Source organism: Melanaphis sacchari, unplaced genomic scaffold (genome assembly GCF_002803265.2).
Source record: "Melanaphis sacchari strain LSU unplaced genomic scaffold, SCAv2.0 Contig107_pilon_pilon, whole genome shotgun sequence".
NCBI classification, from domain to species: Eukaryota; Metazoa; Arthropoda; class Insecta; order Hemiptera; family Aphididae; genus Melanaphis; species Melanaphis sacchari.
The window spans coordinates 537,791-553,650 of record NW_020270407.1 but is presented as its reverse complement, the minus strand read 5'-3'; the positions used below and the strand labels follow the sequence as shown (position 1 = coordinate 553,650).

The window sequence follows — 15,860 nt, the reverse complement described above, 5'->3', positions numbered from 1 at the left end:
TACTGTGTGTTGTTCAAATATAAAATATTTTCTTCCGCGCGAAAGGTTTCCAATATGTTTACGGATAGGGTCGAACTCTATTGTTGTAAAAACAAGTTTCACCCTTATAACATGATAGATGTTATGGTTATTTTCCTCCGTATATAAAATGACGTATTTCTCCACTATTCAGTTTCATCCGAAAAAAAAAATAAATCTATACCATTTTCCTCCAATATTATAATAAGAAATGTTCACCACTTATTTATTTATTCAAATTAAGGTAGACTATTAATTTCAGTATCCATGATCTTTTTGTTGAAAAATATTGTTTTATATAAGTCAGTGAACAAATTTCAAGTATAAAATATTGTAAAATTTAAAATAATTGTGATCAAATATTGTAAAATATTAATTGTGTTAAATTTAAAATAATTATGAGAACTATAATAACTTAAAATAAAAATATATTAAATAAACATATAATGATGATCAATTGTTTTAATTGCATATATTATATCATAAGAATAGAAATCAAATAAATATTGTGGCATAATTTCATAGGCAAATAATAAAATTAATAAAAAAAAATATGTATTTAATATTATAAAAATAATATTTGGAGGAATATAAATATATTTCTAGTCTAACCAATAATAATAGTAGAGAAAAATTAATAGTAATTTTCTTTTTTCAAATAAGATAAACGAATAATGAATGACTTTTGAGTAATAAAAAAAGACTCTCTTCTAAGACGATCACGATGTAGCGATTTTCATATAGAAAAGTCAGGGAGGCATTAAAATGCATTCGTCCTGTTTTATATATAACACGTATCATAAATGTGTATGTGTGTGTGTATATAATATATATATATATATATACACTATACAGTTGTACAGGCTGGGTTAAGTATAATATTATCGTTGTTGATTGTAAACAGTACCTCCTGTATATACACGACTGACGGTGTTGTAGCGCACAGCTTGATTTCACTCTCGTCCGACCGCGGCAAAGTGCAATATAATTTCGTCCAAGACAAATTACACGCGAACGGTACATTATAATATATAATATTATATAGTAAGTAGACGGTTTCATACGTGAACACGAAATCCGTCATCGTGAGGCTTCAAAAAACACGAACGTTTAGCGGAGCCATATAATTCCGATAAATACGATATATATAATATTATAATATTATACACTGCGTGTATGGAGACGGTTGAACAAAATAAATATGCTATTCCCTCAAAATTTTCACTTTTTGCGTCATATATAGGTACACCACGTTACGGGTTAGCACATATTATGCCGATATAAGCTCACGCGTGTATCTATTAGGTTTTTTTTTCCTCGCAAAATAAGTTACTCGCATTTTCTAATTCAAAACTTATCATTACGACGTCAGCGCTGTGGCAATTTGTTCATAATATTTATTGTTATTATTATACGACACTAAAAAATGATGTACATAAAACAATACATCAAGATATTTTTTTTTTATGAAAAATCAAAAAAAAAAAAACTGAAACGAAATCTATCTATATAGTGTATAACACAGATAGCAACGTTATACCAGCAAATTTTTGAATTAAAACACTTTGGACGCTCTTAAATTTCCAGCACGCTGACAGAAACACGATTGTTTGTATATTATAATAATATAATTCATAAATTATAATAACATATAATTATCGGTTTCACTTAAAATAAAAAATAGGTGTAAAGATTTTTTTTTTTTGGTTGTTCAACATTCGCCGTAATTTTACGGCGATATTTAAAATAAAACGAGAAACGTTAATTTAATAAACATAAAAAACCTATCAAAACGAAATGTAGATAAGCCTGACTTGTAATTTGAGATAGTGTTACTACATTTAAATAACGACTTTACATTATTATAACCATATAATAATATAATTTAATGAATACACGTTGTAGCTAAAAGAATTATAAATACGCATTTAAATCGAAATAATATTTTTATTTTTTTTATACCATTTAAGATATTGTATTGCAGACAATGATTTTAGTAAAATATGTTTAGATCAATTTGATACAACAACACAAAATCATAACCCGTTTGAACCATTAATAATTTTGTTGCCATTTTTAACAGGCTTGATACCGCACATCATTAGTAATACTATATGTAACACAATTGGAGCAGTGGTTTTACTGGAATCTAATGGTTGAATTTGTATGTGTGCATAATGTATAGATTATAGTCCAAGACTGTAGAAGGAAAAATGCGTTTATTTATCATGGCATAACATTGACACGATATGTGTAATTTACGAGTAGGTACATTCATTTAAGCAAGAAAATCATAAACAAAATTAAAACCGATAATATAAACAAATAAGTGGCCAACATAAAAATTTTCATTTGTAATTCTTGATAAAAAAAAAGTACATAATATTATCACCAAATATGTATCTGTTATTTTATTAACACATTTTATTAAAAGCTCAATAATTTCAAAACGATTCCGAAATCATTATGATGTATATATTTTTAATTTATTGCAAAAAGCAGTAGTATAATTTTATTATAATGATGTTTAATCACCACATTTAATTCCATCCTTACCACTGTAACTTTTATACAGTTATACGTTATACATTATTTTAATGTTGTAAATCGTGTATTTAAAAAAATTAATTTGTTTATGTGTATCGCAAAAAAATAGCGTTGACTTGTTAAAAAAAAGTTATACACGATATTCAAAGTAATTAAATTGAAACTGTATGCATAATATAGGCAAATCGGTCATGTCATTTTATTATTCATTACTTAGTATATGAATAAAATTAAATTAAATAATTAATTCTAACCAATTTAGACAAACGTTTCACTTTATAAAATAAATAATATAATATAAACATCATTATTGGTTTTTATAATTCCTATAAACGTATAATTGGAACTGTTCCTAACCACGTGGTTTTATATTTAAATGCTGTTCATTGACCCCTATATGATAATTATTGCCATCTAAAATGTTTAAAGTTTATATATTATTAGTCGTTATGCATAATCTATGTAATTTTACTAAAGAAATACATATTTTATTTTATTTATCACATTTGATTCAAAAGAAAAAAAAAAATGTTTAATTATTTGGTGGTAAAGAGAAAATATTAATTTTAGCGGAATGGCACATATTATTATTACAGCCGATGTGCGTGTTTTGCGCTGAATATAGCCGCTGTCGAGGCGGGCTAACTTATACGGCTATACATATTTTAACTATAGGTTCAAACCAATCGTTATATATAGATAATATACTAACGGACTACTTTGTATGATTTTATCAGTGCATTTTTATCGATTGGTTCAAACGTCTTCTCCTCGTTACTTTCAATAAATAATATCAGCTTTCAAACCGGGGTAAAAAAAATTCAATCTCAATTAAAAATCTAATGAGAAATTCATGAACGCATATTTATAATATATATATAATATAAACTACTATGATAATTATTTTGGATGACAACTGCTTTGGACAGTATTTTTCGAAAGACCGGGCGAGTTGTATTATAGAGACATTTTATTTTCACCGCACGACTGACTGCGCCTTTCCGATTCAGTGAGAAAAATAATAATAATAAAAATTGTTTTTAAAGAAAAACTATTCTTGTCACCGAGTACACAACAGACCGTTTCCATACATAACTATACTTTGCAGGAAACTTGACGAGCGTTGTCTTTATAATATTTTGTTGCTAACAAGAAATAAACACTTTGAAAATCATAACTGTATCACACATAACAATAATATTGTATACTGTTCGGTAACATCGTATCAGTATGTGAATAACGTTGTAAATCGTAATAGATAAATTATTGCTACAGTACTATACTATATAGTCATTATAGTCGTCTGTCTTTTCAAAATTGCTTTTCTAATCGAAAGCCTGTTAAAATGGAGTTTTGTCTTGATATCTACAGAATATAAGTATCCAGCTTAAGGCCAGGGTTAAAAGTCAAAGAATAATGTGTTTTACTTTAATAAAATAATTTTCACTATCATATAATATAATATACATAGGTATATTATTTAGGTAGGTTTAAAACGGTTTTACATACAAAAATGTGAACTCAAATTAAATATTTTCATGTAAATAATAGTTTTAGCTTTAATATAATTGTACGCCTAAATTTTAAATTTAATTATTCATTCTAATTACTTATACTTACCCTACTTAATAGAAAATTTTTGAGAAACTCACCTAACCAAATATTATTGATATTATAATATAAGGCTGATTGTCTTAAAATTTAAATAGTATGATGTAATTTTTATTAATGGGTGTAGTGGTTCTATTAGAACTAAGTGCATTATAATTTAAAATCATATAATATAATTTAATATATTTACTAATCATACGATTACGAGCCCTTACTACTACTGCATCTGATGATTTCTGTATAGTAACGGGCGAACTACGCGCGATGACAGATAGATCGATAGTTGGCAACGACGACTATACGTTAACTTGGCAGCGTGTACATTATATAGTCAATGAACTTGTTTTGCCAACTATTTTCCGGTCGCTCGCGATACGAGTAAATACAACACGTACAAAATAATATACACAATACACATAATATGTCACATACGTATATGACGGCAGCGGCGACGACAAGTCCGATGTCGTTGTCGTGCAGCGGTTTCCTTTCTTTGGTTTTACGACCAAAACAACGATGGTTGTGTTAATTTCGTTTCGAACCGGAATGACAATCAAGTCCCCTTATGCTCATTAACATGTTGTTTTAGGCGCATTTATTATTTTTATTATTGTAATCGTCATTGTCGCCGATGCCACCACAGCCATTTTCCTTGCACATGATCCGTTACTCACTTATACTCTATATACAACACTTCGTCTCATTTTTTATAATATGACGACATGAGGGTACCCCGTCAAATACCATATAAAAAAAAAAAAAAACATAAATGAAACTTATGCGTGCTTAGATAGTTTTTTGTTTTTGCTTAACGAGCGCAAACGACTGACGACAACAGTCAGCGGGCGAGTACAGCTGCAGTAATATTTTTATTTATTATTAAAACGAGTCTTCAGAAAAAAAATCCAAATACATCAAAATCTTGAAAACGCTGCTATTGTAATATATTATGTATCTACATAATATATGTGTGCATTGTCCTATAGCTGAGTTAAAATTACGAGTATATTAATGAGATAAAGTCACTCGAGGCAAAGATTATTATAGTATAAAATGTGAATAACATTATTATGTGTGTAACATATTATGTTACAATAATGTTCTGCATGTTATTTTAGATTATTATTCTGTATTTATTATACGAATATCGAATTATAAACTCTAATTATCTACCGTATACACACAACAGCTGCACTGTCGTTGGCAGAATTAGCCAATTTAATCGTCAGACATTTCATAGTAAATATAATGTTATCTTTGATAGATATTTATTATTATTATTTTTTTTTTTTCAATCAAAAATAAAGATTACAAAAATTCTAACACACTTGTTAGCCAAATATTATTTGATAATTCAAAATGAACTCATTTAGATGACTGAATTACATTATTTGATAAAATCTTTTTTTTTTTGCGTGGGAACAAATAATTCGACAGGGAATTTATTAAAACAAATTCCATTGAAACATTACTTTTGAAATACCATACGCATTCTCATAAAAATATTTGGTTTTCTGACTGATAGTTCGATTAAAACGAGTGGGAGTGCAAACAACTGCAGTGGGAAGAAACATCAGAGTATATACAACGGGTTTTATATTTAAAAAATAACCATTGCATGACATAACGAACATGTATTTTCGTCTGGGTTTTAGATGTACAAATCCTTTTTTAAAACCATAACCATTTAACACACGTGCATATCTCATTATCGTACCACACACAAACTAAACAATTTATGTGTATACTTATTATATTTTCAATTTTAAAATAATTAACCGTGGAAACAAACCTGCAGCATATAGTACCATGAGTCAATATCAATAATGCATGATAATAAAAATAAACAATAACATAAATAATAAAAACCTCGAACACAACACAATAACCATCTATATCTATGGCAATTCCCGAATAGTCCACCCAACTATAATTCTATGATTTACTGGAATTGATCGCTCTGATTGGATTTTCCCCGTCAGTTTGATTTTGTTATTCTTTAAAAATATGCGCGTATACATAAAAACTTCAGCGTTGGAATGAGTGTTTGAATTTGAAATGTGAAAATTCCTAATGCGTTGAGAATTACCTTAAAAACTTTCCCCTGCCGATTAGACTGTAGTCCAACGAACATTATATATGGTCAGAATACGTTTATATATAAGTATACAATGTGTGCTGCTAATATAATATAAGTAAAAGTGAATTTTGCTCACATTTTATAAGTATCTCGTAAATATTAAAAATTAAATAAGCTCATCCCATCGATACCGTTTAATAAACAATTGCAGTAAGCACGAAAATCTGATAATATGGATAAATTATACAAAATTATAATGTTATACAATTATATATATATAATTGAGAGAGAGAGAGAGAGAAGTTTGAAGACAATAACACATATTGCGTATATTTATAAATATACTGTTAAGTATATTATCGCGTGAGCGCGAACATCTCTTCTTATATAAAGCGGTGAAGTGACCTATACCAAAACATCATATGCGTACAAAAAAGCCATAATTAACAAAAAGTGAAACGACAATCACGGCCACTGCCGCCGACAATATGATTGAAATTCATGTGTCATGCGAGTGTTCTTACCTACGAGTACATCTTAGCCCACACTTTAAAGCTGTAATGTTATATATAAAGTGAGTCACCAAACATAATCACTTCCCTTGTTTTTTTTTAAAAATTCAGTTATTCAAAATTTAAATTTAAAATTTTTAAATATACTTAAATATTATTTTTTTAATACTTTACTTGTTTTATACAATATAAAGAATATTCAGTGGCATTTCAAACTTCTATTTCACAAATTATAATATGTTAATAGATAAATATTAAATACACAATTTTCAAATTATCAAAGTTCCTATACTTCCCCAACCACAAAACTGCAAAAAATACAGCATATTTGATGAATTACCCAATATAATATATCTATATATTATATGTACCGGCTATATCACATAATAACGAATACACAAAAAGTCGAAAACCGAAGCCTATATACGTAGTAATTGAATTCTGTATGACGCACGATACGTGTATTTTAGATACATGTTTCTGTGGCTTAAGTCGACGACCGTCATCTTCTCCGCAATAAAGCCAAATAATAATATTATATAATATAATAGACGTACGCTGTACCTGTCGTGACAATCGTCATGGTCCCAGACGTCGTCACATCTCCCAGACTATTTTATAATTAGTCACACGCGTGATATAATACACGGCAGGGACAATATTACAATTATTTTGTGTACACCGCTGCACTATACGGATAGTCTAGTAAAGACCGGTATTGTATGCACAGCGCACGTGAGTTGGAATTATTGGTTGTCTAAAAATGTTAAATATTATATGAAAAAAAACGAAATGCGTTTCCGTGACAGTAACATGAATGCCACAATGATATGCAATATATGTATAGATATATTATACATATAGATCTGATATTATAGACGAAACGATATCCCACTTTGTTATCTCTGTGGCGGTGTATTCATGTACGTGACAATAATATGTTTATGCGTGATGCTAGATGGACGGGTGGTTAATGATAAAGTGTAGAAAGTTTAGGGGTGATAACAGAATTCAAACAGTTTGTAACTCATTACTACTGTTATCAGAGTAGTCCGAAAAAAATGTTTAACCTAAAGAAAAAATCCTAATAGATATTTGGATTTACAACGACTAAACAAACCTACTGAAAACCCCTATCAAAAGAATTCAAAAGATTTTTGTGCTTAATTCAATAAAAAATAAGATATCTTTAAAAAAAAAATATGTACTCATAAGCTTTTGAATGAAAAACTACTACACATTAAGTATACAAATCACAACGTTGAATAATGAACTAGAAAGCTTACAAGCCTTATAAGCTACGTTGTACAAGATTATTGCTAGACTTGAATTATAAAATCATTATTATATAGACACTTCGCGTGTATTCTGTATGTATATATTATAATAATAATTTAAGAAAAATATCACGTTGAGTATAATAGCAATATTTAGAATAATATTGAAAAATAATAAAATTAGATTATAGCGAAAATGACAACAAGAATTGTAAATTTTAAGAGAAAAACACATAACCATCCGCGGTTTAGGTACCTACACAAAAACTCAATAGATTTAATAATCTAATCATTAAGCATTAATATTATTTTTTTTTTTCAAATAACTCGAATTTTTTTTAAAAATAAAAAATTATGTAAAAACTTTAATCTAAAACTCACCATCGTTGTCAACCGACGGATAGGATTTTTCTTGGGTCGATGAGTCCTCTGGGTCAGAGTCGATGTGTGGTATAGAGTTATCGGCGTCATCGTACACACTACCGCCGTTGTTATGCTGTTGCTGCTGCACGGCAGCCTTTGCGCGGTCATCGTTGTCGTCGACAAAGGAAGTCTGTTGCGTTGGCGACTGGCACATCCGGTCCTGACATCCATAACAAGGGTACGGTATCCGATCGAGCGGCACTCTGTGCACCGACCTATCGACCACGGCCACCAGGTGTTTGAGCGTGGCGCTCAGCTGTTGCAGGTCACCGGCCAGCATGGCCGCAGTATCGGTGGACAGTCTGCTCCGGAGCCGGGCGCCCGCGCCCACCCAGTTCACCGTCAGCCCAGCACTGGTCACGTCCAGCGACAGGTACGCGTCAGACAGCGGTGCACCGCCCGAGCAGCAACCGATCGGCGCTACCAGATGAGTCAGCACGCCACGCTGGCCGTGGCTAAGCGGCCACCCTGCCCAAACGTCGCAACACTGCAACAACAAAAAAGAAAAAAAAAACAAATTCAATTAAAAGAACATAAAACAGTGCATATAATTTCATAGTATGATAATGTACACATGATCTCGCTAATCCAACTTAAATCCTTTCTATGTACACAATAAACTAACACATTATATTATGATAATAATCTATTTTTATTTTCGTATGTTTATTACAGCGCATTGAAGTTAAATGTTATTGTAAGATTTTGTTTACAATAAGTACTCTTCTGCGGTCGTACTGGAAAATTGGTATTTACAGTGCACATAACTTAAAACACTTGAAATTATTCTGTAACTGAGCAATACCCAAGTCGATTATCACTACATTTTACCGAGCGGGGCTGTATAATACTATGATACGAATATATATATAAAAAGCATAAATTAATTGGTTGCCGTCTTTGCGTCGTCTATTTGTGCACATGAAAAGTTTCCAATTCCTACTGTGAGTAGTCACCGGAAACCGATTCAGTTCATATGGTACCGAACGCGAGAACGCTTTGACATCAGTTTTATTCGTGCTGTCGTGAAATTATGTAAACTTTTTCTGCAGCTGCTACATAAAATCTAACTGGGGATGCGCAATACAATATCCAACATTAATGCCAACCCCACATCACATGGAGGTAAAATTACGATTCTCCGTTGAAATAAATTATTTTTAGATTTTCTATTGAATTTGATACGCGACGAAAGCAACGAAGACCCCGCGATCGTACGACACACGTGCGTGAAAAAGATCAATATTTACATTTACGTAGTATCATGTGGGTCGTGAACGTAAACACGAGACTTAAAAACAATACACCGCATTGGAAACATTGACCTCGTTGCTTATTTTAAATGTATGCTAACGCTGCCTCCACCACCACGGATGATACAGCAGACTTATCTAGCTACTATATTATTATAATCGCAACGGGCAATATACACGGGCACGCTGCATATGTCTTCTCAGACAGCACAATAATATTATTATAATTTACACTAATACCATAGTAGTATTAAGTGATTTTCATTTCCGGACTAATATTTTTGAGCGGAACGTTTATTTATCAAAGAAGTATCGAAAAAGAAAACTTTTTATCGATTACCGTATCTGTTAAAAGTAAATTTTAGATTATTACGTTTTTTACTTTTTTTACACGTAGAAATAAAATTTCAACAATCATGATAAGTACATACATTCAAAAGCAATTTTGGTTGAAGTAATTATTTTGATTATATGTTTGTTTACCTTTCATCGTACATTAATATAATACTAAATCGAATGTTTTTTTTACGAACATTAAACACACAATTGTTAAATGACACGAATCGTTCTAAACAAGAAAAATCTTTACTTAAATCAGTGATTCAATGAAAAAAAAACATTTTCAGAGTTCAACATTATAAAATTATTGTACTACAGGTGTAAGCTTCCCGAATTTCTCGACATTACTGCTGAGCATCTTCGGCCATACGTTACGCGTTCACATATTAGTATACTCGTACGTATAAAAATAAAACTGCATTTATTTTTGAACAGCGGAGCCTGACGGTTTGTCCTAACCGTAAGACATCTAGAACATGTCTTGCGTATAAATTAATAATATGTATACATAAATACGTCAGCGCGTAACTACGATCCGTAAATTAAAAAAAAAAAAAACAGTTAGTCGTTGAATTGAATCATTAAGATATAATATGTACCTACTCAATTTTATACTCTATAAAAGTTTCTATAGAATACGATAGAACATAATATAAACTGGTTGGTCGAACAAAATTACACTCGTATATACTGTTGTTACTTAGTACAGGATTCTATCAGAATTAATTTTCCCGACACTTGTTGAACGCATGTAATCATTAAAACTCATTACACACAAATTGGGAAGAAGGGGGCAAAAGAACCGTATCTGTTCCTGCCTGTGTTTAAACAAGGACAATGTATTCTAGCTAAAACAACAATCCAATAGGCACCAGCTTTATAGCTGCAAGTCGACTTGCGAAGAATCCATGGTAGCGTGGAGGCCTATATTTCGGACCATAATATACAATAATAATATATGTATGGCTTTAGTTGGTACGGATAGACGTAAAAAATATAAATGTACACGCACACAAACGCCGCACACCACCCCAGGAAGCAATAACAATCGACCAATTTAACAGTTGAACGAACACGGACGGTGGCGCAGCTAGGGTCTTCCCGGCAACACGAATTAAAGTCGCCGGAAAACTAAAAATAGTATAATAGTAATAATAATAATAATAATAATATATAATATACAGTTATACATTCGTTCGGCAGTTTAAAACAAAGCGAGTATACCGCTGCGCTGTACCACTATAGAATATCACCACATATAATGTATGTGACGGTGGGAGGGAGACGTTTATTATAATTTATAGTAGTTGTCAAGTGATGCGGAATTTATAACGCGAAAACAGCATAGGGTTTTTCTAGAGAAAAAATGCCTAACAAAAATTATATTTTGTATCGGACGAGTACACACCAACGCTATTTATTGTTATTATCATGCTCGTCGGTTCTTCACCGCACCCTACACATATGTACGGCTAATATGCAACTAGCGCATCCTGGCCGTATCGTACAATAAATAATACTCGTAATATTAATAGCACAACGCTCAGCGGCAGCATAGAATCGTAAAAAAAAAGTTTGTTTGGGTTATACGGACATGACGACAATGTACCGACCGTATACAATTCAGATTTGCATACACGTGTATAATATGTCCGGCAGCGGTGGCACTTATATATAAAATATAGAAAATATCATTATAATAAAATGTATAATAAATGTGTATAGGTACGAGCAGATAAAATAAAAACGGAAGGAATTTGCACACGTGTGAGTAAAACCACGCCTGTATAATTTGCGTATAGTGTAATATGATATAAATTAGGTATAAAGGTATACGCATATATATATATCTGTGTGTATATATATATATATATATATATATATAACTATGTGTGTGTGTATATATATATTTACGCAGATAATCAGAGAAGTCAGAGGGAATTAAAGGTCGCAGTAATGTGTTATCAGGCAATTATAAAATACCACGTATGCTATCGGGCGTGAGGACGGAAACTGTTTAAATTTAATAAAACCGAAAGGGTTATGACTTGCAGCAGAGACCACGCGGTTTAAGTATGTATCTATATAGCTTCACGATGTACCATTAATTGCCGTCAATTATTCGAAAGTCAATGCAACACATAGGATTCGAAAAATGATTATTCATTAGCAATAATAAGAGTATGGTTAACGATGTTTACAGGCGTTTTTACTACAGTTTTTAGTGTTTCGAACATCAATATATGAATAAACATATTATAATTTATAATTTATTATCAATGAGTAACGAATTTTAAAGTAGAAATATCGTATTAACATTTTCAAAATTTAAAAAATGTCATTAAAAGAAATCTTGAAAAATTGCAACTAACAGTAAAATTATAATACATATTACTTAAGATTTAAACGGATAAAAAAAAAAATGATAAGTTGAAGTGATTTTTATGTAGCAAAATTAAATTGGACAATGTGAGACTTATATTTGCAGGCCATGAATTGAATACAATTCACAGAAGTATTTTTCTTATACCTAAGTAAGTGTTACATGCATTCCAAATTATTTTACAACCAGTTGTTTCATTAATAAGATGACAAAAAGTAATAACGATAATAGGATACAGATAATAATATATAAAATATATTATGTAATAAAAAAAAAAATTAAATAATATTAACATCACTAGTAAAATAAGTGCAAGTGTTCATTATAAAGGCGCATTATCCTATCAATTGGCTGGTTAATATTTTAATTATTTGTGATATAAAATGGGTATAATAAAAGAAGTAGATGATCGAATGGGATGAGAAGGAACTTAAAAACTAACTTAGAAAAGTAATGAAAGAGTTTAAATACGTGCACTAATTAAATTACAAAAAATATTATTTTTATAATATATTTTTATGTATAATAATAATTTAATATAATATACTTATAGACTATAGCATAGGTACATATAAGTAAATTTAAAAATGCGAAATCACTTGATGTATAATTTAGTTCCATTAAAATATTTAACAAAATCAAAGTGGACATAATCGTCATTATTTGTACACTACTAATACATGATACTCGCAGTACACGGTAACCGCGGCTTGTCTTTAAGGAAATCATGTAAAATCACCTCGAAATGCTTTACATGATAATTATATTATAAAATAAAGGCCGATCTTCGAGAAAGATGTTCCATTGTCATACGTGTATTTATGTGACTAGATAGCGCCCAGAGAAATACGTAGTTAATACATTATATTATTACCTATTATTAATACCATCATTACCACCTTGACGACAAGGGTGACCGAAAAGAACCTACTGAAAGGTTCTGAACCCTGAATGCGGGTCAGCGTAAGATGAGAATAAATCATAAAGATAAAGATTTTCGCATCGTTATCATAGGTCAATAATCTTCACTAGTAAGGTTAGGTTATATGCAGGTAAGGTTAGGACGGTTATAGGTTATCAGCTATCTGTAGGTGTAATGCGAAATTGCCAATTTCATTTTTTACTGATCAAATAATGCCGCTGTTCGACGAGAATCGCATCGTCGTCACATATCATAATCGGATGCAAGAATATTAAAAAGTTCATTTCACATTGTTATTTTGTTGGACGATGTCAGAAAAACCATAGAAAAGTACCATATAATATACATTATAATATTAAAATTTACCATGATAATATATTATATTCCATCAGCATAAAACTATGAACACGATGAACGTTGAGGTCAAAAGTCTGGAGCTTATTGATGCTAAAGAAGTCAGGTTTTTCTTATATACTATTGACATCAATATTTGTTAGCAAGTACCTAATAATAACAATCTATACCCAATACAATTAGGTATTATGTTAGATCAACTAAAAATATATGATAATAAAATAAAACAGAAAATTATATCTGAAGGTAAATATTATTATAATAAGAATTTTAATTTTTTCAACAAACCTACATCAGTATAATATTAAATGTAACTATATTTATAATGAGTATAACAATATATTACGTATGCACAATGCACATAGCTGCTGGTCTTCAACAGCTCTCTTAAGAGTAGCGTACAATGTTTAACCAGTATTATATATATATAATATATATGTATCTATATAACTTTCATGGATTATCGATGAATTTGGTTTTACTTTTCGCTTCGCGTATACTTCTACACTAGAATCTATCAGCGAAGAACATTCATTATTTAGAGAAAAAAAACTATTAGTATATATAAAACTATTTTATTACATAATTGTAAATTGTTACAAAATAATACTTAAAAAAATATTATATTTTTACTATTTTAATGACAGCTAAATTATTTTTAATCCTTTATTCCAAAGAAGAATATTTTTCGGAATAATTTAATATATAAAAATCGAATTTTAGAGTAGTAATTAATACTCAAAATCAACTAATCAACTACTCATCAGAATTTCAATAATTATAAATCGAAAATACTATGAATAATAACCTGTTTATTGGAATAAGGAATTAAAAATATGTATTGACATTAAAAAAGTTGGATAAAAATTTTAAAAAAAACATAATTATTCATTAAACTTATATCTTTTCAATGACTTTAAAAGTTACTTAAAAAAATATTTTTATAACAATAATAATTTTTAAAATAATGCTCGTTTTTACCTTACACCAAGTGTGTGTGAATAATACATACAGTGACATAAATTTAAGAAAGAGTCAGGAACGATGGAATTTTATTCAACAGTAATAACTGTATGTTTTGATAAATATAAGAAATTATACTTAACTACAGTTACTAAAAAGTATTCACATCAACCATCCTACGGTTGACCATTCTTACTACATCACCATATCAGTAAAAAAGCATTTTTGTTTTAAAAAAGAAACGAACACACGAACATCATAATATAGAAATATGTGTTTGTTGCGATATATTGCATTATTAAAACTAACTACAATGTGATTTTGATTATATCAATACTTTCTTTACGAGTATTTTATTATATAAACAATGGTGGTTATGATTATAATAATTATATATAATTACCATAAGATTATATAGTTTATATACATATTATGTTATTTGTACATATAATATTATAACAACACAATATTATAATCATACAAAGAACACTTGATTTTAAGTATTTATTTATAATGTGACGTAAACAGCGATGGGTATAATATTATCGGCACGTTTTTATGAAATCACTGAATCTCAACAATATAACTTTATAATATATAAGTACACGAAATACATATTGTACACCCGCGACACTACCGTTTAACCTTGGTCGGTAAACATTCATTACAATTTAAAATACGTATGTGGCGTGTCTACGTCCAGCGAACCGAAACGAATAATATGCGCCCATAACGAAGCTTATTGGCTCGTTAAACTTATTTATTATGTTATCATCGAGCTTAGTTATAATATATATATATATTTATATTAAACACCTTGGCGTGTTATCAACATCAGACACGACTGTATTATTATGATACACGCTTTTAGTCCGATTCATTCGTTCGTGTATTGTAATGTGTTAATTCATACCTATAGTTTGAGTCATATTTTTATTCCGCGTAACTGTTTACGTCATTAAATGATCGAATAAGCGCATGCGGCTAGTGCGCACACACCGAACGACCACCACCGCAGCGACGGCGTACCGTTATCCATGTTTTTTAAATTACAGATCACTAGTATATGTGTATACCCGCCATGGTTTATTGACATTGGATCTCCTTAAATGTAGATCAATTGGATTCGGAACGGGTTTCACTAGCTCTCGTCTCATTTAATTGTATGTGAAATTCAA

At 30.0% G+C, this 15,860-nt stretch overlaps 1 protein-coding gene across 2 annotated transcripts in view; it reads right to left on the bottom strand.

The window, feature by feature from the left end:
• LOC112603399 (puratrophin-1-like) overlaps positions 1–15,860 on the bottom strand; it is a 163,318-nt gene that overhangs the window by 62,954 nt on the left and 84,504 nt on the right. For both annotated transcript variants that reach the window (XM_025351935.1, XM_025351936.1), the window contains exon 3: positions 8,427–8,955. In XM_025351935.1, coding sequence (XP_025207720.1) covers positions 8,427–8,955 — 529 coding nt within the window. The remainder of the gene's footprint in view (positions 1–8,426; positions 8,956–15,860) is intronic.